We start from the raw sequence: 27,982 nt of genomic DNA on the forward strand, positions 1-27,982 counted from the left end.
AAATAGAACCGGACAGTATTTCCCTCCTGACCTTTCCAATGTGAGGGACAGGCTGGGTGTGGCAAAAGATTACTGAAAGTTTGAGGCCAGCTTAGGCTTTATAGCGAGTGCAAGGCCAGCCTCAACTATATACATAGTGAGACCCTGTTTCAAACAAACAAAAAACATGCAAATGACAGAGGAAGGGGCTGCAGCTACTGGCCCACCCAGATCTGCAGAACAAATCCACCTTCGTGCTTCTAACCCCACATAGCTCCAAAGAAGCCCTCACCTGTAACGCTCCTGCTCTTTCCTTGTCTCCCTCAACACATACTCATTTACAGGAGCTGAGAAGTTTTTCGTGCAATGGCGAATGTTGGGTGCTATGGCTTCATTACCTTATCAAACTATGTTTGGAATTCAAAAATTACATGTCATTAACTATATGCCAAACTTGTCTCACACAGATGAAATTGCTAGTGTTAGTGTCCACGATTCCTTGATTATGTGGCAATTTAAACGCTTCTTAGAAAGAGGTGCATCTTGACACAAGCAGCAGAAGAAGAGAGTGAGTCACGTTCTGTTTTTAGTGCATGATTTGACAAGACCCTACTACTGTACCATAGGAAGTATTCTGGCAAACATTCTCGGAGATAAAGGCAATGATTCAACAGATAAGAAGAATGCACTCCCCTAGACAAACAGGATAACCATACAGTGGCACGATGACTGTAAAAGGGAGGCAGGAAATTAAAACAGTAAATACTATGCGTGTAGGTGAGGGCCTTCTTTACAGGACCCTGCAAACATGTTTCCCAGAGAGGACGTGAGTGGATACCCATGAGGACCTATCCTAAAACTGAAGGTAATCTGTATATAAAAAGAAGAGTGCCAACATCCGGCTTAATAGGCTTTATTTTTATTTTTTGGTTTTTTGAGACAGAGTCTTGCTTTGTAGTTCAGACTGGCAGGCTTACTAGGCTTTAAAAGGCCAAGGGTTCCTTTCCTTTTCTACTGAAACACTTCCACCCATATTCACTCAGTCCAACTCTCTTTCTCCTTTGCTAATGCCCCATCCCTGCTTGCTGGGTGCTGCCAGCAGTTTCTGTAATGACTGACCTTGGAGTAACATTTAGGCAAAATGTGAAAAGATCAAGGTGATGACCCCAGGGCAGACATTCAGTGTTCTGCATACATGCAGCAAAAGCTCCTTTTCACAGGCTCCATGAATCCGAGGAAGAACGGTGCAGTGGATAAGAAACCTCTCTGGTACAAGAAGGATGTGGGTGCCGGAGGGCTAAATGAGAAGTGATGCTTGTGGAAATCTTGGGAAAAGCAGAGCTCACAGGCTGCCTTTTGCCTTACCCCACACCTACATGAGGCTCTTTCCTTTTGGCATCCTCTGTATGTTCCTGTATGGATCCTCATTTAAGAAACAGACACAGGGGCCGGGGATTTAGGTCAATGGTTCTGCTGCCTGCCTCACAAGCGCAAGGTCCCGAGTTCGATCCCCAGTACCAAAACAAACAAAAATCAACAACAACAAAAAGAAACAGACACAGGAAAGAGCAAATTTCTTCAAAGAAAATCACCACATGTGACATTCTGAGAATAAAGCATGCCCACGTCTGTAATGGCACATTCTTTGAACAGTTTAGTCATAACAAATGATTTACTTCTTAAACCCCTTTTATCTTCAGACCTCAACAAGAGAATCCTATCCTCCCGATATTAAAAAAATTTCAGCCTTACCTGTTACAGGGGAAAAACAAGATGGTAGGAAGCCGGTCAACCATAAATTCCCAAGGAAGATCATTCTGAGACACATCGATTCTGGCAGAGGCAAAGGGAAAGTACAGTAGTTAACAGATGGGGCTACAAAACCCAGCCTGAAGGAACTTTCTAATAACTGAAGAACCTTGTGCATTCCTACACCCCTTGCAGTGAAGACCCCACCAGGTACATGCAACTCTCCACTACCAGGAAAACTTCCACCAAGGGATAATGTCATGTCCTGAAAGTAAAAATGAACTCCCCCAAAATGCCTCACCAAAAGATACCTCAAGAGTAGTTAACTCACTTAGAAGTATCTAGTCAGGTATTTCAAACCCTGAACAAGTTCTAGAGAAAAAATGGAAGCTGGGCATGGTGGTGCACAGCTGTAATTCCAGCACTCCGGAGGCTGAGGCCAGAGGATCACTGTGAGTTTGAGGCCAGTCTGGGTTACATAGAGCTCAAGGGCAGCCTGGACCACAAAGTGAGACCTTGTCTCAAAAAACAAAACCCAAAAAACAAAACAAAAGACAAAAAACCAAAAAGAAAAAAACCCTGAATATAAAACATACCACACCTCTATGAAGACAGATTATCCTGCTTTATATATTGCAGACCTGGACAGAGGCCATAAACAGTGCATCAGTGTGTTTTCTTAGCAGATTTTAGATTATGTTTTGAGTAAAGAAAATGACATCAGTACTAAATCATTCATTCTGTGCTCGATTACTATAGAAGTTGCTACAACTGTTGGCGCGGTCAGTCCCCCAGCAGCAGCACTAAACTAGGCATGCAGGGAGGCTCCTACATGTGCAGGCGGGACAGCGAGCGTCCTCCACGGAAGGAGCCACTGTCCTGGTGGGAAGCCTGCACCCAAAAGCTGGAAATCTTTGGGTCCATTACCCTGATAGGAGTTTTCAGAAAGCATAGTGGTGTAGGGGTGGTGGGGTGTGAATCATTGCCATGTGTTTAAAAGGATGAAATTCATTAAAAAAAAAACTGGCATAATTGAATGAAAACAATTTCACCACAACTAACAAAGTAGCATGCCTACCTCTGTCTGCAAGAGCCTATCTAAAACAGCAGAGTTCCACCTTTTAAGCATGTGGTGTGAAACACTATATTCTAAAATCAAATGCTTTTTTTCTTCCTGATTTTTACCCCAGTGAAAACGCAAACTGAAATTAAAAGAAAAGCACTGTAAAAGTCCACTTGGAATTCCATCAGGCTAACTGGTGCTTTCCTCCTGGGATTTTCATTCAGCCTGGGTCCACACACTTATAGAGTTTTAGGACCAGTTATCTCATACTCTACTTTTCAATTAATGATGTGGAAAGCACTGCTTTCGAGAATGGATAAAAATTCCATCAAAGGCCAATGTGACTGACTGCCCATTCATCTACTATTGGATATAAAGAATGCAGTAAGGACTGGCCCATTGTTCTCTGGAATTCCAATTTCCCTAATTCTCCAAAGTGAAGTTAACTGGGTTAGAAATGTAAAACTGTTTTTGTGATTCCTTGCAAATGTTGCCAAAATGCTTTCCAAAAGGCTATGCCAACTTGCTCATTCCATTAGCAACATCTGACTGTGCCAATTTCACTTTATTTTATCAACACAAGATTCTGTCATTTAAAGGCATTTATGAATTTATAAGTGTAAATCACACTTTGTTAGTGTTTTAATTTACATTTATTAGGTTCAAATTTCCCCACTTATTTATGTACTCTGTCCTTGAATACAGAATACCTGCCACGTCTTTCGTTGACACAGGAGTCATTCTCACCCGTCCTTTAACCATTTTAACTGTGAGGGGTCTAGAGTAAAAAATCCTGGTCCTTCACTGATAGGTTGTGTGACTCTGTGAAAGTTACCTGACAGTACACTGTATATAACAAGTGAGACAGATACTGCTTAAGGTACCTTCTTAGAAGTCTGTACAGTATTCCTTTGTTTTCAATGCACATACTTCCAGTACAATCTGTTCATCTTTCTTGCCTTATTCTTTCAACTGCTTCTACTTTGGAAGTTCTCTCAAGGGAATTAGCAAATCCAATATTCTGTTTTCTGTTCTATTTTTTTTCCTGTGATTTTCTCTTTTCTATTTAATCTATCTGGAGGGATATTTTGAGGGGTGGGGAAGAAAATCTACACATACCCCAGCAAAACTGCTTACTGCCTCATATAAAAACTCTGCATTTGAGTTTTTTCAAAAAAACAAAAACAAAAACTATTAAAATGCCTTTTTTAATGCGAGAACCCACATATGGTACTCATGGAATCATACAATGAGAATCTGTGGCTATTAACCAACTGTTCTTCCTGATTTCTCCAGTGAGGACGAAAACAAGGGGCAGGGCTCCAGGCCCAGGCCAGTGGGAACCCCAGGTTCCCCTTCCCATGGGCCCCAGGCAGTCAGAACCGCACTTGCCCTCCCACGAATCTAGTCAGCACTAAACATGCTCACTATCACAGACACTCAGAATTCATCAGGAGGTCAGCTTCAACAAGGCTTAAGGCTGACAATGAAATCCAACCACACCTTACTGCAGGCTAATGGGAGACATTCTTACACCATGGCTGTGCTGCAAAGAAGTGAGGGCATTGGGGCCAGGGATTTAGCTCAGTGGTTCCAGCACCTGCCTCACAAGTGTAAGGATCTGAGTTTGATCCCTGGTACCGGAAAAAAAAAAAAAAAAAAGAAGCGAGGACATCATAACCCACAGTGCTGCAGAACAGGCTTCCTTACCTGGCCACAGTGAATGTATCCACTGGCAGGAGACGAGCGAGCTGGATGAAAATGTGATTGAGGGATGGACAGAAGCCGCACCACTGTGCATAATAGAGCAGCAAAACATCCTGTGGGATGGAAAATGGGCATTACTTGCACCTGGGAAATCCTCTTCCTTTCCCTGCTATGCTTAGACTCCAGCAGGGATTCAGTTAATGCCACAGCTACGCAGAAATTACACTGAAAATTTTTATCTTTACATCTTTTCAATTATGTGTTTTAAGAACTTTCTGTAATTAGAAAAACATGTAATTCACTTATGTTCCACCATCAGACTGTCATGTGGCTAATATGTACAGTACTCAAAAACTGACCATTCACCCCAACCACTGCAGCTCTGGAAATTATTTTATTTTATTTTTGGTACTGGGGATTGAACTCGGGACCTTGCATTTTCAAGGAAGGCGGCAGCACCACTGAACTAAATCCCTAGCCCCTGGAAATTATTTTAATAGGGACAGATGCTTCATTTTTGCCTCTCTGGAGACTCCATACCTGTTTCTGAAGGATGACTTCCCAAAAGGTATCAGTTGTTACTTCAGTGATTAAATGCTGAGAAGGGAACTGGGCAGAATCACTTCCAATGAGATGCCTTTTCAAGGGACTGTAGAGAATGCTAAAGTTTTGAATAAAAGATTCTAAAAATAAAGAGAAAATGAGATCAGGTCTTCTCTAGGTACAAGGAAAATAGATGGCCTACTTTAAACTCCACACTTTAAAAATGGAAATGACTTCCCATGCTTACATTTTTAACATTTCACCTCTAAGCAAAACCTTGCACAAAGCTGCCCTGGGAGGGATCAGGCTTAGCTTTCATACTATTAGCTAGGCAAACAGTCCTTTAGGGTAACAAAACACCACGCAGTGTTGGATGCTTTAATACTAAGACTAGAAATCCTATCTTATTCTTTACTGAAAGGACTGGCCCACAAATACACCCCAAGAAAGAATTCATACACTATCAACATGTCACAATCCTTTCAAGAGTTTTCAACCTGTATCACCAAGGCCTCGATGCACAATTCCAAATGCAGTAACTGTGCAAGTCACAGGAATGTGGGGGGTGTACAATGCTCATTAAATTTGAGAACAAGGAACTATGCTTTTTTACTTTAATAAAGTTTTTCAAGTTTGTTTTTAAAAAGATTAACAGAAATAACTCACTGATTTGTAATAGAAAAATACGTAAGTGAAACTCAGATAAAAACACTAATTTGAACCAATAGATTTACCCTCCCCACAAAAACCACCATTTTAGCATCCTCTACCTTACCTAAGCAACACTAATCTGAGTTTTACTTCTCTTTCTCCTCTCTCCATTTTGAGGTCCTAAAGGGCAATGACATATTCTGCAGACCAAGAAGGAAGTGAAGAATGTCATGTGAATACTAAAGAGACTTCATTATCATATCTAAGTAAGACTTAGTTGGCAAAGTTTTTGAAATCTAAATCTAATGATGGCTGACTTATGAGATAACCCTCTAAGCCAACAGTGACACAAGTACACAGGTTGTTTCGTAAGGATCCCTAAGAGTCACCAGTTATAGGACAAAGAACAGCTGAGCCAGACAGTAGAGAGTAGACAGAGAAATGGAATGAAATCCAAAGGCTTTTTTTTAAAAAAAACCCTTAAATTCAAGGTGAACACATTGCAAGCTCATCAAATGTTCCTGAATAAAATTCTGGAAAATCGAATAAACTCTTTTAAAAAATATGCATGTTCCTTTTAAAGAAAATATACCAAGATGCTCTTAGAAAACATGCATTGGGAGTTGCTCATAAAGTGGTTGGTCACAGTCCTTTAATCACCAAGGAGCCTTCATGATTATAATATATATTTTGATACATTAAACCCAGATTTACATAAATCCTTACATGAACAAGACTAACATCAGAAACATGAATCACCAAGATGGAAGAGGACAGCTAAATGGACTAGGATTTAGAGGCTCTGAGTTCACTCTTGCTTTCCAAACTTGAAAATAACGTTTCCTTCCCTTCCAAATCCCTCCTTTCTCCATTTTGCATAGTCTCCCCTGTTTCCAGTAAGGCTGAACTAACAAGGCTTTTGAATTTTACTTCCTTGTGTGCATGTCAGGGACTTCAGCAAAGTCCTGGGAACAGCACAGGGTTGTTAGTTTGCTGTTGTTGCCAACTCCTGGGAACAAAGCTGTGGGATGCTTTCCCATAATAGAGCTTTAACCCCTGAAAAGTAATTTCCACTGGTTTGCAACTTGACATTTACTACACTTGACACTTGTCTGTTAAAATCTAGGCACTCAAGGTCAGAATAGCATTCCTCAACACTGCTGTAAACTGCAGTGGAACCCATCAAGCCCTGTGGCCTTGGTATTTATACACAGAGACCCCTGAGACAAAAAGGAGGCAAGGTGCTTCTGTTTTCTTACTGCTTTCTGCTTAAGCTCCTTTAGGGTGATGCTGTGCTAATGGCTCACATTCATCAGCCCCTGAATATCGTGTCAAACAGCTCTCACTTTCCTGACTGGTACAACTGTCAGGTCCCCCGTACTGCAGCTGGCTCTACCTTAGACATGTGACAGGAACTACCAATCTAAAGTTGGACTCTTCCCACCATGTGCTAACAAACTTATCCAAAATTTGGAGTTAGGAAGTTTCTGTTCCATTTAACAGATAAAATTAGCTTCTCTTAAAATTATGGCCAACGGATAAGGACAATTTATGACCAACTGTCTAAAAACTTAAAATGAAGTCAGGCATAATGGTGAAATCCCAGTACTCAGGGGGCTGAGGCAGGAGGACTGCCAAGAGTTCAAGGCCAGCCTGGGCTACACAGTGAGTTCAAGCTGAGACTGAACTACATAGTGAGACCCTGTCTCAAAAAACCAAAAGCAAAGCAAAAAATAAAGGCTGGAGAGGTAGCTCAGTGTAAAAGCCCCGAGTTTGATGCAGAGCACCTAAATAAATACTTAAAATTAGCTGTAGTGTTTATGTCACCCCCATAGTCAAGAGTAATGAGACCATCAACCTGAGTTACCTATGTTAAGCAAAACTTATTATGCTCAGGGAAGTAAACTGCCTACAGTACCTAAGGTGAACTTCATGAGTGCTTGTTTTGGATCCAAGATATAGTGAGACTCTTCTTTCACATCAACAATTGTGGCAAATTCTTTCACGTGGGTGGAGCTTGGAGCACCCAGTCTCTCTGCATATAACCAAAATAAATTGGAATCCAAAAGGTAGATGTTCAGGGTCTTGTTGGTTCTGCAGCTCAGGCCTGTGAAGGTGGTGCTGGTCATGCCCACTTCAGGGAAGAGATACCTGTTCTCCTCAATATGAGGAACGGAGATGGGGGTGGCAGCCTCGCACTTCTTCTCCAGGGAAGAAAATACAGCACCCGGGCTTTCAAAGATACTTTGTTCAGAATCAATGAAGCTCACCCTGGCCCTGTTTATGGTCCTGCAACATGCAGTGTAATAGCTAAAAGGGCTATAGGAAGCTAAAAAATTGCTGCATTCCACGCTGTCCGATGCCATGTGGTAAAAGGTCTGCTCCTTGAGGTAGAAGGAATCCAGAGCTGCTGCCATCTGGAAGAAGCTGCACTGTGGCACACTGACTGAGCTCGGCCGGATGCCCCCAGCAGTCTGGTTGATACACAGCTCACAGATGTTGTGGGTCCTGGAAAAGGAATGTCCCTGGGGCAGCACCACGGTGTTGCAGCAAGGCAATGCTGCCGTCAGCGATGTGCCTGGCAGCAGGGACGGTGGTTTTGGTGCCAGGGACTGCGACACCGGTACATCCACCTGCCGCAGATGCTGAAGGAGGCGTTCCACCACCTGGTCCCCGTGACAGTTGTTGTACTCCAAGGCCACTTCGGTGATCTGAAAGGCAGAGCAGAGGTGATAAGGGCCAAGAGATGACCCCAAGGGAGAGAGCCAACAGTTGCTGCACCTGGAAGGCACCTTGTCAGGTAACAAGATAGAGGAGTCCTGGCCAGAAGGACTACCTTAAAGAGGAAGCAGTCACACTGAAACCTATCACAGAGAGTCTTGGGTTAGTTTTCACAACATGTCACTCTGTTAACAAGCAATTTTTTGCAGTACTGATGACTGAGCTGAGAGTCTTTTGCACTGAGCTGTATGTTCACACCTTTGTATTTTGAGACAGTGTTTTGCTAACTCACTAAGTTGCCAAGGATGTGTTCAAATTTGTGATCCTGCCTTAATCTCCCTGAGTGCTGGGATTACAAGCGTAAACCATCATGTCCAGCTCTAACCAATTCTTTTGAGACAGAAGGGGGAAATGTCTCAGTCAACCACATGAGAAGAATGAAGCCCAGAGAAGCAGCTCAGGTGAGATGGCTCAGCTCAGCACTTAAGTCCAGGCTGCCAAAGAACTGGAACAGTTCTTTGAAGTTGGTGTTTTTTGTTTTGTTTTTGGTACCGAGGACTGAACTGGAACAGAAGTTAAATCTCTCAACCCCAGTTCAGTACACTTTCCTTTCACCATTTAAAACTCTCGTCTTCTTCCTCTATCTTAATACATTTAAAAACTTTCCAAACATCTGACCAGTGACTCAACATTTTACAGCATATACATTTCCAAATAAATTCAGGCCCCACAGGTTGCTGCCCATTCAGCATGTTGCAAACCATACTCACCCATCTTATCTTCCCCTACAGCCTGTTCTCTCTGGGAAAACAGCATCACTAAGCTGGAAACTCAGGATCCTCAGTTTATCTTCTGTGCCATCCCCTGCCTCAAATGCAGCACACTCTGACTTCAGTATGGCTCAGCAGCCCCTCTCCAGGCCCACAGCCACCATCTCAAGTCCTCAGTCATCACAGACCACCACCCTTCTATCCCCCTGTCGTAACGACCTCCATACTGTCCCCCTCTTATTTTTAGAAATATAGTCCAGGCATGACATTCCTCTTCCCCAGAGGCTTATGGATCTTCATATTTATCTTACTACTCTGAGACCCTGCAACAAGGCCAGGTGTGTACCAACTGTTCAGTGAGCACTGGAAGAAGGCATGGCCTTTCAGGACAACATTTCATACTCTCCCTTTATTGAAGATCAGGATTAGTAATTTAAAAGTTCATTTTTCCTCCAAGATCCTTCCATTTTCAAATGGAGTAACTTTATCTCCTACCTTCACCCTAATCCTAGTTTCACGAGAAAGACGAGCAAGTTATAATTCAGAGGCATTTACCCTCTAAAGTAGAATGGTGTGTGAATCAAATCTCACCGGTTAGCTAAAAGGTGTTGTCACTTGGGATTTTATTTCATTAAAGTGTGTGTGAGTGTGACAGAGAGAAGTGTGTGAAGTGTGGGTATGTGTATAAAAAATCATTTAATCAGTGGAACTCTCTTTTTTTTTTTGGTACCGGGGATCGAAATCGGGTCCTTGTGCTTCCGAGGCAGGCGGTGGAACCACTGAGCTAAATCCCTGGCCCTCAACTCTAACTCTTAAAAAACAAGCTTTGTAATAATATTTATAAAGGGAGTTAACTCAAAGCATGTGTTTATACAGAAAAACCAACTGAACAGTTCTTGCTATTAAAAAGTCACTTTAGATGATAAATTAGTGTCCCCGTCTTCCCCACCCCCCCAAAAAAGGACTATCTCTAGTCTAGATGAGGCTCTGGTGAGCAGCACACTGCTAGATAGGCCCAGCCCATGTGAGGCACCAGGGGCCCACGCCCCATGCTCATCCTGGAGCTGTCTGGTGCTCAGTGACACAACAGGAGACAGCTAATCCCATCACCTCCCCCGAACAAACACCCCATAAAACTTCAGGATTTACTGTCATCTTTTATGAAAAGTTCAAGTAGGAAAGCATTAAGACTCCTAGAATTTTCTTTCCTCATCTCTTTCAGTTTTCTTACCTCTCACAAAGCAGCCATCTGAAGAATATCTTTAAGTGAAGACAGTACTTTGTGTATAACGACGGCTCCTGAGGAGTGAGACGCTCTTACTTCCCTCTAATGAAAGGAACTGTTTTGAAATAACTCAAGCTACATCCCGTTACCGTATTAGTGATATATTTACTCCATGTGAACTATTAAGGAAACCTGGCAAGTAACTGAATGTCTGCACCACAGACACTGCCTTCTACTTCTCCCATCAGAGAAACCCTAAGTTTCTGCAATAACAAGGATTCTGCTTACCAGACGCATATACTACAAGCACTGCAAAGAACTGTTTAGCTTGGCAACAAGCCGCACCAACTCTGCTGGCTGAGCACGGTGCCATCCTTTAACCTCTCTAGAGCCCTGTCGGAACCCCGGGTGTCTGTGCGTGTGCTGGAGTTGGAATCTGTGCTTCTCTATAGGGGTGCACATGTTTAAGGGCAGCTGCCCATTCCTGTGCTTGCAGCCACCACCTGGTCACTTCTGACACCCTACCCATGTCCACCACAACTGTCTGAAACGTCCTTGCCTGGCATGCCCCTCACCTGTATCACCCTCACTCTTAAGACAGTCTTTCTCTTCTCAACAATGGAAGCTTCTTCAACTTCCTGCCCAAACCAAGGCCTACAATGAAACCGCCTTAAACTCTAAGGTGTCCATTATTTACCTTGTGTAAATGTGACTCATCTCTCCATCTCACTCAGGCACCAATGAATTCTTCACTTTTGGTCATGGCTGCTGCTGCTCTATCACAGATCCTACCTGCCACCTCCATCTCCACCACCCAAGTTTAGGTTCTTATTACTTTTCACATTTTCGAACCCCGCTGCCAGCAGACTGTCGTGCCCTGGACGCATCTCTTCATTGTCCACATGACTCTGATGGGTGCAGTGCATTCTGGACTCTCAGAGGAGCACCTAGAGCTCCCCTCCAAGGTTCTTTCAGCACCTTCACCAGTGAGCCACGGCAGTGCACCACAGAGCCCGTGCTCTTTCCCAACATCTAAACCTGCAACTTCCCACTGCTGCCTCTCCTCAGGCTCTTCCTTCCTTTAGTTTCTCCCAATCTTCCAGGATCACATTATCTCTACAAGGCTATCTCACCCCACTTACCCACCCACCTACCCAAAGCCTCTCTTCCCCCTGCTGAGTTCTCCTGGCCCTGACCATGCTTTACTAGACTAGCCTGAGACAGGGATCCAAGACCGCCACAAATAGCCTATCTCCCCTGAGCACATAGCGAAGTGTTCAATAAACACTTGCCAAATTGGCCCAAAACCAAGAGAGAAATATTCGTGATGGAAGCTGCTCATCCACACGATTCACAACACTGAAAGGGGCTGTCTCAACCACAAGCTGAGGTTGAGGGAATCCACCTACCTCACAGGGACCCTGGGAACCCAATAACAGGAGCCACAGGCAGAACTGTGACAAAAAAGCCGTCAGTGGGACATAGGCATAGGAGAAGGTGGGATGCAGGGGAGACACTCATAGAGGTACAGTGGCCTGGAAAGCAGGGGTCCCCCCACCAGGAACCTAACCCAACCGTGGCCCTCTGGAGAAGATGGGGGCTTCTGCCACAGACACTCCAGCCAGGACCCTGACAGGCCCAAACTAGACAGGAGTAGCGCTCTGGGAGGAAGCTTTAGAAATTAAAGTAAAAATCCACAACTATAGCCACCACCTTGGTTGAAAACCTGCCTTATCTACAAAGACCTTGAAGGTGCTATATACTGGAAATGGCAAAGGCCTAGTCACATGAAAGGGTGCCTCAGTTCATAAAGTACCTGCATTGTAAAGATTTTCTAAAGAAATCAAGTTTTATTACTTCAAGGCCTCCTTCACCAGGGAGGAAGAAACAGAATAATTCTGTTTCTCTCTTCTTCTAAGCCAAGTCAGTGACATTCAGAAGGTTCTTAGCAGGGATAATAACCAAAAAAAAAAGACTCCAGAGAAGCAAACGGCAGAGTCTTAACTGGCAGAAGTCCTGCCTGTCCCTCCAGGTGGAAGCCAAGGGGTGCAGGTAGAGACAGTGTCCGCATGGCCTGGCCTATGGTACACTGGCTGTCTGAAACTGGCTTTGGTCAATTAAGGGATCCTTGAGGGAAAGAAAAACAGAAAACCCTCTAAATCCATTTTAGCAATCCCAGGCTTTGTCTGCTGATCATTACTGCTCTAAGTGCCTCCAAATGATCCAGGTATAAACTAAACTCACATAGAGAGAGCAAGTCCCCAGAAAGCAGGAAAAGCAGGAAGAGGTGACAGTTCTCTCCGAAAACCACTCTGGTCATCTGTGCAACAAGAAAGTTTAAGAAAAACAAGGTGTCCCGACACCTGCTGCGGCACCTGGCTGCTGGGCTGCACATTTTTCTGCGGTCCTGAGGATGACACCGGCCACCCCCATGACAGTGTCATCTCCTAGTCCATGCCAACCCTGTCTGTGTGTTCCCGCCACTCCCCAAATGGGAAGCTCAATGTGAATGGCCTCAGGAAGAGACATTTGGTCTTTCTCTGGAGAGGAATGGTTTGACTTCCCATCTCTCCTACTGACCTCAGACCCAAGCAACTGTCACTAAATATGGCTAGAGAGGCCTGGGCAGTCCCTCTCCTAGGCATGGCTCTCCTGTCCACTTACAGGAGGAAAGAACAATACCACTGACTGCAGCTGCCTTTCCTGTCAACCACTTGGCTGCTAGATTAACAGCCTTGAGTGTGGAGAGAGAAGTCCGAGCTAGTTAGCACGGTGACCACTGTGACTCTGACCTCATCTATTAAGGGATGCCTCTCGGCTAAAGGGTTGAATGGTATGAACAGGAAGAGCGCTGGTCCCTTCTTCAGCTCGTTATTCAGCAGGAGACTCTTGCCTCCATGGGGCTGCAGCCACTGCAAGAGCGTCTCTCGGTTTTCTGAAGCCCACTTGTAGATGTTCTCAGCTGTGAAGTTCATGACCTCCTTGGGAAAGACCTGCAAAGGACCAACACACAGATAAAGGAAAGCTGAGCGTGCCAGGACAGGACCAAAGCACTCACCACTGCCCTCCAGGGCAGTCAGCCCACACTGCAGACAGCAAAAGGAGCCCAGAAGTCACCACAACTGCCCGTGCTCTGCCCACTTCTCCAGACAGCCTTTCCTCACTAGTGGTCAAAAAGCAACAGTGGGTGCAGGAAGTGACTTTTCAGATCAGCTTCTTTCTTTCAGATGGACTCACCTACACACAAATAGCTTTCCCTGTCTCCTGTGGCCATAACACCTGCTATCACCATGTCCCAGGAGAGCTGTGAAATACCACTAGGTGTTTATAAAAAGACCAAAGCCCATCTACAAGAACAGGAATTATGCAGTCAAGGATTGGTTGGGTTTCTTTGGTCCCCCAAACCCTGCCCACAAATGCAGCCTCCTTGAGGCAGGAGCTGCAGCTGCCTCGCTCACAGGTATCTCCAGTGACTGGATGAAACCTTGGCGCAGAACAGGGATTCAACAGATGTGTGAATGAATCAGTGAATGACCAAAGTCTGCACAAGGATCACAGTTTCTGTGTTGGATGAAAGGAAAATAAACTAAGTTTTTCAATGTAGGTGAACATAAAATTATTTTTAAAAATCTAATAATATAAATCACTTGTTTCAAACAATTTCCATAGAGATGGAAATATGTGATACCCTCCAAAATGGAGATTTAAATTACCCCATAATGAAGATGCTCGCCTGCTTTTCTTTTTTTAAATTTTGAGCCAGGGATTTGGCTCAGTAGTGCTGCTGCCTGCCTCAAAAGTGCAAGGTCCTGAGTTCGGTCCCCGGTAGCAGAAAAAAATAAAAAAGAGAGAGACAGGGTCTCACTATGTCATTCAGGCTGGCCTTGAACCATGTAGCCTAGGGTGGCCTCGAACTCATGGCAATTAGCCTGCCTCAGCCTCCTGATTGTTGGAATTACAGGCATGTGTTACCATATCTGGCTACTGTTTTTGTTTTCGTAAATACAGCTATCTCAATATTTCCTTTGGTAAAAGGAAGTCCACTGCTAAACCAATCACTTTGAAATACTACTCAACTGAAGCAGTAAACTCAATGTATTTTTCCCTGTCACCTCATAATTCTACCATTTTTCTCTGTCCACTTAAAATTTCTTCCTCAATACCCTCTTCTATAAATAAATATGGTATTAATATGTAGGCTATAAATGAAGAAAGTAGGAAAATGATAGCTAGCAAAAGCAGATGAAGCCAAAAGAAGCTTAGACAAGCACGAGGAGAGTGAGTGGGTGGCAGGGAAACAATCACAGCAGTGATGCTCAAAGTGGGATGATAGGAGTGTGAACACACACATTCAAACACCATCACAAACATTTCTATTTGAAAAACATAAAAAAATACATTTGACTCTGGAATATAAACTGCAAGGAGTAAAGCTCAACATCTGGACTCCAAGAGATAAACAAAAGTTAGGGTCATGGCAAGCAAGCAGCACCCCAGTGGCACCTCCAAAGGGACGTGACCTACACGCTGACCCAGGGGAGCCTAGGTTTAAAGAAGCCAGGACATCAATCTTCATATCACCTGTAAGCCATTGACACTGACAATGCTAAGGTGACAGAAAACACTTCAGAAAATAAACCCTCAGTGATATGACTGAGGAAGCAGTCATCAACAGAGGAAAAGCACAAGACTATGCAAGACATAGGTCAAAGCTCAGAAATAGCTGAGTGGAGTTGTCCCACCAAAAAAGCAAATGAAATCGAGGAACAAAGGAGATGTCTGCACGGAGGATCTCCGGGGTAAGAAGCCATTAACTTCTCATTGTGACTTGATAAGAACTTCAAAACTCCATTACATCCGCTAAGGAGAAAAGCATGTCACATTACTACTCTTCATCAAAGGAACAAATGAACAAAAGACATCACCCAGTGGAAGCTTAGTCTCTGAGAACAGAGGCCCAGAGTAACAATTCTCCAACAGAGTAACTGCAGTTTCATCCAAGAAGGCAAACTAACAAGGCTGTACCAAAATCTAAGATATACACAAAGAATGCCTAGATGTTACAGTCCAGAGCCCTCTAACACACAGACTCTTAACCAGGGGCATGGACTTTAGGGTGGGCTTGTGTAGAGGCAAAATCATGTGCATTTCCTAGAGACAGTGTCCGGATTTTATCCAGTACTCAAAGGAGTCTATGACCTACAAAAGGTTAAGAACCACTGCACTATTACAAACGCGATTTCAAAATACTTACAAGTGATGTGTTGAAATGTCTATGTAAATACACACTTCCAGAGTGTACTAAGGAAACCAGTTTCGCAAGATGTTTATTTGTGATAACCCCAAATCGTACTGTTCCTAGGTAATCTGAAACAGAAAATTTTCCTTTATTAAAGAAAAGGCCTATGCCTTGAAATAACCACAAACCCAATGATCCAGTCCTGATGCATAAATCCCCTAGATCAAGCCGCTATATGATAACCTAGCCCAGACAGGGAAGGAGGAGCTACAGAAACTCTCCTCCTACTGCAGACCTCAGCCCTTCAAGCTCTCCCGAGAGTAACAAGTCTACTCCTGAGAGGAACACGGCTCTCACAATCCCTCACACTTAGGAGTCCAGCATCTCATCTCGCTCTGTGACAGTCTGACCTGTCTGTCCCCCCCCCTTGCTCACTAGCACCACCTCTGGCCAAGGCACATACTGTGCTCCCTTGTCTGGACACTTCTCATGGCCAGCTCCTCATCACCGCCCAGCTCTGTCTTCTCTAAGGCTTCCCTGTCCACCTGCCTAACAGCAAAAGCCCAGACGGTGGAGGGTGGTGGTGGGGGCACAGGGAAATATGTTTTTCACCACTACCCTATTTTTTATAGCATGTATGCATATATACATAATCTTATTTATTTAATTTTCCTTGGTGCAACTTCCTCTTCAGAATGTGAAATTAGAGGCTTTGTTTATTGCTGGTACCCCAGTACCTACAGCAAAGCCAGGAGCTTATAATAAGAGACCAATAAGTATTTGTTAAATAAACAAATCTACCACATACAAAGAATGCATACAAATCATAAGAAAAATAAAATGGTTAAAATGGGCAAACCACAGTAAAGGAAATGTACATGACTAATAATCACATGGAAATAAATTCAACCTCACTATCTCAGAGGAAAGCAAATAAAAACAAAATATCACTTTTGACTTTCAAATTGCCCAGAATTTAAGACATAGAAAACAGCAAGAATCGCTGACTAATGAAGCAATGAGTACTCCAACACAGGGTCATCAGAAAAGGTAAAAGGCATTAACTACTTGGGAACGAAGTTTGTGGACTGCCTGCAGAAAAGCAGTGACACAGCCAACAAACCCACATCTGTGCACTCAAGAGTCAAGGGCAAGGACACTGGCCAACAGATACTCTGCAGATGTCCCAATGATGAAGCAGGGCTATCTGTACAGTAGGAACAGGCCATCAAGATAAGTGAGAAAAAGCAAGTGAGGAAGATAAAGCATACCTTTTATTCTGGAAAAAATAATTCAGACTTGTAAAAATATTTTTTTTCCCTATAGGTACATATGTTTAGAAACATGTAAAGAATCTTGGGACTGGGGATTTAGCTCAGTGGTTCCACCGCCTGCCTTGTAAGTGCAAGGTCCTGAATTTGATCTCCAGTGCCAAAAAAAAAATATCTTGGAGCATACAGTGGCACATGCCTGCAGAAAGAAACTGGCTGGACACGGTGGTCCATACCTGTAAACGCAGTACTGGGGCGGCTAAGGCTGAGGCAGGAGGATAGAATTTGAGGTCAGCCTGGGCTGCAAAACAAGGCCCCGTCTCAAAAAACTAAAGTGTGATGCAGTGGTGGACACCTGTAATGCCAGCACTCAGGAGGCTGAGGCAGGAGTATCGCCACGAGTTCGAGGCCAACCTGTGCTACACAGTGAGTTCAAGCTAAACTACACAGTGAGAGCCTGTCTCCAAAAACCCAAAAAAACCAAAAATAAATTATTAAATATTTTTAACACCTGAAAGGGTAATAAAATTGGCAAGATGTTGAGGGACAGAGATCAAAGAGGACTTTATTTGTATATGTAAAGTTTTCTTTTTTTCACAGTTCAGAAAACTGTAATATTTGTGTGATTATAACATATGTAGTATTAAAGAAGGCTAGATAAGATAGTGCAGGAAAATGTACATTCTTTCCTATGCCTTTTCTGCTTTATTAGCACATGTTAAATAAAATCAATTAAACTTTAAATGCTACCAAGTTATAAGCAAGTAGCTAAAGCATAAAAACACTGACGTGTTAGACACATACAACTTCTAGTTCCATCCACTGCTGCCCTCCTTCCCCCACGTAAGGAGCACCTGATGAGGACAAGGTCAAGTGAATATGCTCCTTCTCTCATGGTGGACAAGCTTTAATATAAACCTGTTGAGTTTAAAATGACACAAAACAAAAGACACAGGAAGAGTAAGCCAAAAATTAAAGACAGATTGCTTACGGGGAGGGTGAGGCAGGGCTAAGGAGGCTGGTGTGTCCCCAGCAGAGTTCTGTATCTGATTCTTAGAGCCTCAGTAGTGCCCCATATATCCTTCACTTATTTCACAACCAAAGAAATGTGTGGAGCCCGGATGCAGAATATACTAACAAGCAGACCCACTGTCCGGCAAATGACTCACACCAACTGCACTGAAGGGGGTGGAGAGAGAAGCAGCCTAACAAACTGGAATGCATTGTCTTGAGTGGGTGCTACCGGAGGGCAGAGAACTGTGCACAAATGCCATAAGCCTTGTCACTAAATGGGTTTCTCACGAGGGTAGAACTCAGCAATTCTAAAATTACTAGCTTTTTATTTCTTTGTAAGTAAAATAGACAATGAGAACCGAGATTCTCATTATTGGAGCAGAAGTTATATAATAAGGGAAGACTAAAATAAACCCTGTGGTGTTAGTCTGGAACCAGAGAACTTACAGCTTTTAATATACACGTGTGCATGTGATATAGAAATACATATACATCTGCATAGGTATAGATACATGTATTTCCTACTTCTATCTTTCAATGAGACCTTGAAATAATGACATTCGATCCTAAAGAGCACACACAGCACCCAGATCTTGGTTTCCAAATAGCATTTTCCAATAAAAGGAACTGGGCTCATAGAGGATTCCAGAGCTGGGACAAGAAAAGTATAAGTCTGAAATACTTTTTTTTTTGGTACCGGGTATCAAACTCAGGACCTTGCTCTTGCAAAGCAGGCGGTGGAACCTCTGAGCTAAATCCCCAGCCCAAGCCTAAAATACTCTGCCGCATCAAAAGTAAAGAAGTATTTACAAAAGGGGCCTGTCCAAAGGACACAGGAACAAACCCAAGATGCTCCTAAGGGCCAAAACTGGACCCACTGAAGCAAAACAAAAATTAACTGATAGTGACAGGATAAAATAAATATCTCATTCCACAATGATATTAGTATGAAGAGTCAGCTCTTTTTTATAGAAAAATTCCATTAACAATGAAGAAAGAACAAGGGAAACAAAATCACCACTTAAATACCACAGTAATTACTGTAGGCAAGATGCACCAATGGAAATAAAAATTAGTGGGAAACAGCGTGAGGAAATATGTGAATAGTCTCAGACTATCTTCCCACATGATATTTATTCATTCATTCAGTCATTCATTCATGCATGCCTGCATGGTGTGCTGGGGGATCAAACCCAGGAACCTGTACATGCTAGGCAAGTACTCTGCCAATGAGCTACACCATCAGTCCCTTTAAAATTTTTTTTTTCTGGTACCGGTGATTGAACTCAGGACCTTGTGCTTTCGAGGCAGTCAGCGGCACCACTGAGCTAAATCCCCGGCCCCTAATTTTTTACTTTGAGCCAAGGTCTCACTAAGTTGCCAGGATGGCCTCTAACTTATGATTCTCCTGCCTCAGCCTACCAAGTAGCTGGGATTACAAACATGTACTACCATGTGCGAGTTATATCTAGGTTTGATTTTTGGCTCTTTGCATAATGTTTTAATGTTATCCTATTTTGCTTAGTATAATTTGCCTTAAATTCAATTTTAAATATTAAAACTTCATGGCTGGGGATTTAGCTCAGTGGTTTCGCTGCCTGCTGTGCAAGTGCAATGACTTGAGTTCGATCCCTGGTACCCAAAAAAACAAAAACAAAAAGCTGCTTTAATAAAAAACTTTGGGGCAGGGATTTAGCTCAGTGGTTTCACCGCCTGCTACGCAAGCACAAGGACTGGAGTTCGATCCCCAGTACCAAACAAAACAAAACAAAACTTCAGGGCTATCATGCCTCTTCACAGTAGCCCAATCTATGCTGTAGGGTGTATTTTTATTTTTTCCTTTCTTTTTACTTGGCCCAAATTTGCTCTGCAGAGCCCATTTTTCCCCTACCCCTCTGGGTTTTTTTTCCCCTACCTTTAATAAATGTGAAACTTAGCCACCGTTAAAACAAAACCAGAAAAAAATTAAAACTTCAATTTAATATTAGGGTACAGCATATATATTCTGAGCCACAAACTATCAATGAGGCAAGATGTTAACATTTCAAACATTGCAGAAAAAATAAGAACAGTTTATCTGTTGTTAGGAAAGAGTATATTTTTAAGTGCTTTCAAGTAAACAATAAAGGATCCTGCCATAAGCAAAAGATCACAACTCACATTTACCATTAGGAGACTGCCAGGACCCCACTCTGAAACATCATGTCAAGGATGTGCCTGCAGAAGACGGTATCGTCTACAACTGCTTTCCCCAGGATGCCTGGACAAGTCCTACAACCAGGCCTCTGCTGGGAGCTGCTAGCTGGTGGCCAGGAGCCACACATGGCTATGGAGTAACTGAAACATGGGCAATAGGTAACTAAATCCATTTAATTCTAATTTTAAAGTGACACTGAACTTAGTTACTGAAAAACCTACAAGTATGTTTAAAATAACTTGAGTGGGCCTGGGGATTTAGCTCAGTGGTTCTGCCACCTGCCTGGCAAGCACAAGGTCCCAAGTTCAACCCCCGGTACCAAAAAAGGAAAAAAAAAACAACTAAAATCCTGAGTGTAAAATCGCTTTTCCAACTACAAGTTTTATGAAATACATTAAGTATTGCCAATGAAAATTTAGTGTCTGAACTGAGATCCACTGTTCAGTGTAAAAGTATAAAATACTTTTAAAAGGCGCACTTAAAATGAATGTAAAATATCTAAATACTTTTCTTACTAATTATATGTTGAAATGATAATCTAAATTAAATTTAATTAAATAAATCATTAAATTAATTTCATCTGTTTCTTTTTAATATTTTAACACAGCCCTGAGAAAATTTTAACTTAAGTGATCCATACTATATCTCTACTGCATTATGGCAGGATAGTAATGATCCCTTACCTCCGGAAGAAAATCAGGCTGAAAGGACATAGCCAGCAGTCAGTATGTGTTTTGTTCTGCTTGGTGTGGTGCTGGGGATTGACCCAGGGCCCTCACACTGAGCCACACCATCATTCATTAATTCAGACAAAGTCTCACTAAGTTACTAGGTTGCCCAGGCTGGTCATGAACCTGTGTTCCTCCTGCCTCAGCCTCCCCTAGGATGCTGGGACTGCAGGCCTGTTCCACCATGCCCAGCCCCTCTCATTTCTTCACACTGGAAACAGTGACAGTACAACAGGTAAACCTGTACGCAGTACCTTTCATCTAACTGGAAACAATCCCCATTTTATTCTATACTCTTTTTTATTAATTTCTGATTTTCCACTCCTCTTTCCAAGGTTTTTTGGACAAGTTGGAAAAAAGTAGAATAGCATTACATTAAAAGGGCTAAAAACAACCCTCCAATGTTATCGAACATTTCCATAATGATTTACTTTTCAAGTGCTCATAATTATTTACTGGATGATGACATCATACATTTCCATCAAAATGAAAAACTTGCTGGGCGTGGTGGCACATCCCTGAAATCCCAGCACTCAGGATGCTGAGACAGGAGGACTGCCATGAGTTTGAGGCCAGCCTGGGCTACATAGTGAGTTTAAGGCCAGCCTGAACTACATAGCAAGACTCTGTCACAAACAGGAACAAATTAAAAACCTTCAAAGAAATTAACATTATAGAAATGCTTATTTTGATTGTATAAACTATTGCTATTACACACATTTTCCCTTAGAAATGTGACTTTGAGCTTAGTATCTTTTTAAAACTCTTCACATAAGGTGCAAAACAATTGAGGAGAAGCATCTGACATTTGGGCAATAGATATATCCTGTTCTTGCCAAAATACTGCTAAATAAACACATAATATCTTAGCAATGATTACTTTTTTCTGAGTTAGGCAGGTGGGAAAGAGCAATGCAGTTCCAAATATATTATTTTAGGAGAAAATAAACTATAGAGCTAAATATGCATTGTCACACATACTTAACCTAACAATAAAATATAGACCCTCACACCAGCTGTTCTCCCTTAATACCAAACACAATGTTAAAGTGATCAATTCAAATATTTTCCTTGTATACATTTCAACTGAATTCTTTTCTTTTTACCCTCAGAGAAGGAAGGACTTCAGTCTAAACATATCCCCTCAGAAACCCTCCTCCTTCCCTTTTAAAGCGACTGTGGTCCAAGTACTGGAGTCAGCTATAAGGTCTGTCACCTGCTTCCTCCCATAAAAAAAACCCTCTAATCCTTTACAAATGTAAAAACTCACCATAAATGGCTCCCAGGCCTGCACACACTGGCCAAGGGTCACCAGTTTTTCAAGCTGAAGTGTCCCTTACAGGTAAACTAGGACAAAGCTCAGATACGGAACCTGAAGACCAGTGAGAAGGGGATCCTGAAGCCAGTGAGAGTGCTTGCCACTAAAATGACTTCTCAGGAGAGTTGGTCCCGCAACAAGAACTTGTTTAAGAAGAAATCATGAAGTCATGAAGGGATAATAAAAAACCAAAACAAGCTGCTAAGTGGGAGACACAGTGGATCAAGGCAATGCGAGTTCCAAGAAGCCAGGGGTATGAAAATCTCCATTTGATGCCCATAGTGTGTAAGAGGCAGTATTTTCTAAATCTACAGGACTTTGACTAGGTCTTGAAAAATTAGCAAGGCAGATACTATGTAGCCAAGAAAAGGCAATACATTTAGAGCAGGCCAGGAGAAATCATTGTATCATACCAGCTGTCTCATCCCAGTAGGACACAGGAGCCAGAGGCAGGATGGAGGAGTGCTGGAAGACATGAGCTCTGTGTATCATGGGTCTGGGCTCCTATCTCGGCTCCTGCATTTCCTGCCTGTGACTGGATGATGAGCTTTGGGTTGCTGCTTAAACAAATTATCATAGACTTAGTGGCTTGAAACAACTCAAATTTATCTCACAGTTCTGGAAGTCAGAAGTCTAATGAGTCTGTGGACTGAAATCGACCCTGCCCTGTCAGCAGGGCATGTTCACTTTGGAGGCTCCGAGAGAACCCATTTCCCAGTGTTTTCCAGGCCCTTCAAGTTGCCCACATTCCTTAGCTATAGTCCTCTTCCTCCCTTTTCAAAGCCATCAATAGCAGAACAGGTCTTTCTCAGACTACATAATTGACACTATTTTTCTACCTCACAATTCCACTTTTAAGAATCCTCCTGATTATATACAATGGGCCCACCCAGATAACCCAGGATAATCTCCCTATCTCACTGCCTGTTGATTAGCAACTTAATTCCACTTGTACCATAATTCCTCCTTGTCATGTAACAGCATATTTCATAACATAGATTCTAGTGTTAGGAAGTGAACCTTTTTTGGGAGCCATTATTTTGCCTGCCACATCGACCCTGAATATGTTAACAGCTTCCTCTGAACCTCAGTCTCCTCATCTGTAAAACTGGGATAATAAGAGTTCCTACTTCAAAGGGTGCTAGTTAAGACAGGCTTACCCGATAAAGTGCCTACCTCCCAGAAGTGCACAATCAAACATCAGTTTGTTTGTACAGTCATTTGATTATAAGCCTGTGGTTTTATTATGTGATCCCTAGGATTTTTTTCAAGATTTCAATGTGTCTGTTTCTTTGTCTAGGAGTCTTAGCTTCCAAATATGAAAAAAATAAAAAACATGAATAGGACTAACACAAATACAAACACACCCCATAATAGGACAACTTAATATGTGCAAAGGTACACTACATCAAAACATAAGAAAATGAAAATGGCGCAATTTTCAAATTCATGGGTTCAAAGAATCAAGATATTGTCTGTAACTGAACACTTAATTAGGTTCTTAACTTTCTGCAGCCAAAGCAAAAGTGGATGCAGCTTTCACTTTCCTCAGACCAATAGCTTCCACTCTGCAGTGTCTCACACACTCTCCTAGAGGCCAAGACCCCTGAGAAACCCACCTGGCCACCACCACTGGTTGTTCTGAGCAGTCCTACCTCCACCATCCAGGGAAGCTTGTCACAGATCTTTCACTGCCTTCTCACTGTAGGCAAGTGGAGCTACTGGCTGCACTAGCTAATGATCCCCGCTGATAGCAGGGAATGAAGTTTATTCATCTTTTTAGCTGTGGCACACAATAGATTCTCAAACATTTATTGAATTAAGAAATACTGCTTCTGGGCCAGGGATTTAGCTCAGTGGTGCTGCCACCTGCCTTCCAACCCCAAGGTCCAAGTTCGATCCCTGGTACCAAAAAAAAAAAAAGAAAAAGAAAAAGAAAAATACTGCTTCTGAAGCTAACCTCAATTGTTGGGAGGTTCTTATCTAATAGCATTAAAAAGGCTTAAGAAATGAGTTATAATGGAAATAAAAACATCTTCCTCTTCCTCTAAATATGAAGAGTCTCTTGATAATGGCAATATAGTTAAAAGGCAGCTTTAGGTGTAGAGACAAAAGGTTTGGAATTTCTACTGTGTTTATTCTAAGTTGGATTAGTGATCACCCAGAGGATCTCAGACCACAGCTTGAAGTCAGGAAAAGATCTCCCTCTCTGAGTGAGACCAATGGTAATGAATGAGATTATCTGAGAAATCCAAGTGGTTCCAGAACCTATTTCACTCATAGAAAGCCCAATGCTTTGTCCAAAAACCCAAGAGTTGGCCCCAAGGAACACAAGAAAACACAGCAGTCTCTGAGTCAGTTTCCCATGGCGTTCCCTTGTTTTTCCAAAGCCTTTAAAAATATCACACACAAGGAAATCCTATCCTCCAGATTTCTTGATGTTGCACAAAATTTCCCAATCTAACAGAAAAGTACTCCAGAAAAGCTTCATTTGTAAAGGTGTAGAAGAAGTTGCTTCCAGCAAGCCACAGCAGCAGCAGCAGATGTCACCTGGTGACGCAGAGAAACCACAATGCAACCAGACGGTCCTCCTCTAACCAACTCATCATAGCAGTGCCCTGTCCCTGGGTAGTCTATCTGGGCTCCTCGAGGACATTAAAATCCGATGGTGCTCAAGTCCCTTATACAACATGGCACAGTGTTTGCATATAACCTACACACATCCTCTTATATAGTTTAAATCATCTTCAAACTACTTATAGTATCTATGTTTAGTAAAGTGGTATTGTTTAGGGAATGACGGTAAGAGAAAAATCTATACATAATAAAGCAGATGCAATTTTTTTTTCTCACTATGTAGCTTAGGCTGCTCTTGAACTTACTATATATCTTAGGCTGGCCTCAATCTTGCGGTGATTCTCCTGCCTCAGCCTCCCAAGTGCTGGGATTACAGCCATGTACTACCACACTCGATGCTTGTTTGCCTGCCTTCCTGCCTTCCTCCTTTCCTCTCTTTTCCTGAGACCGGGGGTCTTGCTATGTTGCCCAGGTTGGCTCCAGACTCCTGGCTTTATGCCATCCTCTACCTCAGCATCCTGAGCAGGTAATTTCTTTTTCCAAATTATTATTATTTTTTGGTACCAGGGATCAAACTCAGGTCCTTGCACCTGCAGGGCAGGTGGCAGAACCACTAAGCTAAATCCCCAGCCCTTCCAAATTTATTTTTGATCCTCAGCTGGTTGAATCTGCAGACAAAGAGGACCAATTATATTTCCCGAAGGTATTTTTAAGGTTCCCTGGTTAACTAAGTTTAGAAATCTCCAAAGTGGTAGAAGGGAGCGGAAACACAGCTATGGTTGATAATTTACTGTACTTTCAAGGTGACATTTAGGTAGCACGTAAATTTTAATTCACTTCATCAAGATTCTATTGTCAAGGGACAATGGGAAGCCAGTGAAAGAAATAGGAAAAAGGGACGACACAGGAGAAATGGTGGTGGTGGTAGAGATCCACCCAAACTTTAAAATTCCACAGCTACAATCTTTCTCATATGTCCTTTACCAGTCATTCATTTACCTTTTTAGCTACAACTACAATCAGGATGTTAGAGCTGTAGGAACAGGACAACAAAGCACTCAGTGTGCATTATCTGAACATATACACTCCTGCTCTGGTGGGAGAGATCTGGTCAGCACGATACTCAGAACCAAGGGCATGCAGAAGAGGCATGTACGGGTGTCAGAGAGAAAGGGATGGGGAAGACAGGCCTGCATGTCAGCCAAGTGGCATATTTTCTTGTGTAGATGCTTTTTCTAAAGCAGAGGTGATACTTATTTGAGATAAGATCCAAGGGGCCTAGTTTCTAAGGTATTACAAACTTTAAGACTATTGTTCCATTCACACATTTCACACATGATTTGGCATTACAAAAAAAAGCATTTATCCTAACCTCCATCCTCCCCCAATTTTCAGATAGACAGATTCAAAAGTAGAAAAGTTAAATATTTTGTTTCAAATTTATAGGCCCCATCAGGCAGGCACTACCACCCTCCAGCCACTGCTACCCACCCCCCTTTTCTTCTGTAGGTTGGATGGAAAGCAGGATCAACTTCTGCTATAGATTTTGTTTCAAAAACTTGCCAAATCACAGAGGAATGGTAACATTTTACCAGAACACATCTTTATAGAATGATGAAATAATCACAAGATTAAAAAACAAAAACAAAACTCAGGCAAGCAAGTTAAAAAGACAAGCCCTCTATCAAATTTTCTTAAGGCAAAAGAATAATGAAGGCTGCCTGCCAACATCAAACAGTCCTCAGAGGAATAGGCTTTGCAGTCTGGGAAGAGGACAGCATATAAGAGCTGGTTTCCTTCAGGCTCTTGAAATATACCAAAGAATGCCAGCCCACAGTTAATCATTTAGCACTTCAAAATGATTAAACATTAACAAGAGACTTGTAAGACCTACTATGGAAAATTAAAAGGTTTAAATAAAGGAATAATCATGCTGTGATCCTAGAAAAGGAAGGTAAATGTTATGATCATGTCAACTATCTTCAAGCATTTTATTCATCTGTAATTGGAACCAAAACCCAGTCAAAAGCATGGATGACTATAGAAGAATATTCCACAAAATGTAAAACTAGAGGAAGTGGAGCCTACATTTTACCAGACAATAATAACTTACAAAGCAGGAAATTGCATGACTCATATAAAATGATTATTTAGACCAAGAGAAAACACAGGAACAGACCCAACTCCACGAAATTATGTGTTCTGTGGAAAAGCAGGGGACAAGATGTGGGAGAAAAAAGCATTGATTTGCAAATGATTAGCCAATGAGAAGGAGGTAAAAACAACTGTATTTTCTTTTTTTGGTACTGGGGATCAAACTCGGGTCCTTGTGCTTGCAAGGCAGGTGGCGGAACCACTGAGCTAAATCCCCGGCCCAAGCAACTGTATTTTCTATCATTTTAAGACAAATTAAAGCCAAGTAGCACAAAGTGCTAAAAAGAAGTAAACTAGTCATCAGATTTTCAGGAAAAAAATAAATGAACCTGAGGACTACATGAAAATATAAAACTTCTTTATAAAAAATGGTAAAAATAAAAAAGGCAGGAAAATAATGGGCAGAAACATAACAAGGGCTTCCTGCCCACACCACAAGCAGGTGGGTCTACACCCACTGACAGACCAGCATGAAGTCCAAGAGGTCCACCGGCAACCAAGACAAAAGGAAATAGTGAAAGCAGTTCATGTTATGGTGCTGAGACAGTAAATGAGTTTTGCTTGATTTCCTTTACAATATGTAATGATTATCAAACAACAAAGAAATGGCCCTAATAGAATGGTAAAATGCCACAGAAATACACCTTATAACTTAGCCAGACGTGGGGGCGCACGCCTGCAATCCCAGCATTTGGGAGACTAAGATGAGAGAATTGCCAAAAGTTCAGGACCAGCTTGGACTACAAAGAGAGACCCTATCTCAAAGAATAACAAACAAACAAAAAAACCTCAACCCTCACATCTTGATGGGCAGGAATGAACTCTTGGCACACCCTACAGTACCCTGTCATGACACTTCATACACGGCATACTCTCCATTATTTGTGAACTGGTGATTAACTATTTTTAAGAAACAAATGTAGAACTCAGAGAGTGTCCTGGCTTCTTCTGTGGCAATTTAAAATAATCATCAAGGCAGGTTAGATGCATAGCTGAGTGGTAGAGTGCTTGCCTAGCAAGTGCAAGGCCCTGGGTTTTATCCCCAGCATCACAAGGAAAAAAAAATCATTAAGGCA

At 42.4% G+C, this 27,982-nt stretch overlaps 1 protein-coding gene across 2 annotated transcripts in view; it reads right to left on the minus strand.

Annotated features, from left to right (window-relative positions):
- Positions 1 to 27,982, minus strand: part of Txndc11 (thioredoxin domain containing 11) — a 62,082-nt gene that overhangs the window by 5,011 nt on the left and 29,089 nt on the right. For both annotated transcript variants that reach the window (XM_004855864.3, XM_021237258.2), the window contains 6 exons: positions 15,663 to 15,775; positions 13,201 to 13,401; positions 7,611 to 8,403; positions 5,039 to 5,181; positions 4,502 to 4,611; positions 1,732 to 1,812 (listed from right to left, as the gene is read on the minus strand). In XM_004855864.3, the coding sequence (XP_004855921.2) occupies positions 1,732 to 1,812; positions 4,502 to 4,611; positions 5,039 to 5,181; positions 7,611 to 8,403; positions 13,201 to 13,401; positions 15,663 to 15,775 (1,441 nt within the window). The remainder of the gene's footprint in view (positions 1 to 1,731; positions 1,813 to 4,501; positions 4,612 to 5,038; positions 5,182 to 7,610; positions 8,404 to 13,200; positions 13,402 to 15,662; positions 15,776 to 27,982) is intronic.

The sequence above is a fragment of the Heterocephalus glaber genome, unplaced genomic scaffold, assembly GCF_053883595.1.
Source record: "Heterocephalus glaber isolate CG9 unplaced genomic scaffold, H.glaber_assembly_v1.0 deba00000943, whole genome shotgun sequence".
NCBI lineage: Eukaryota > Metazoa > Chordata > Mammalia > Rodentia > Bathyergidae > Heterocephalus > Heterocephalus glaber.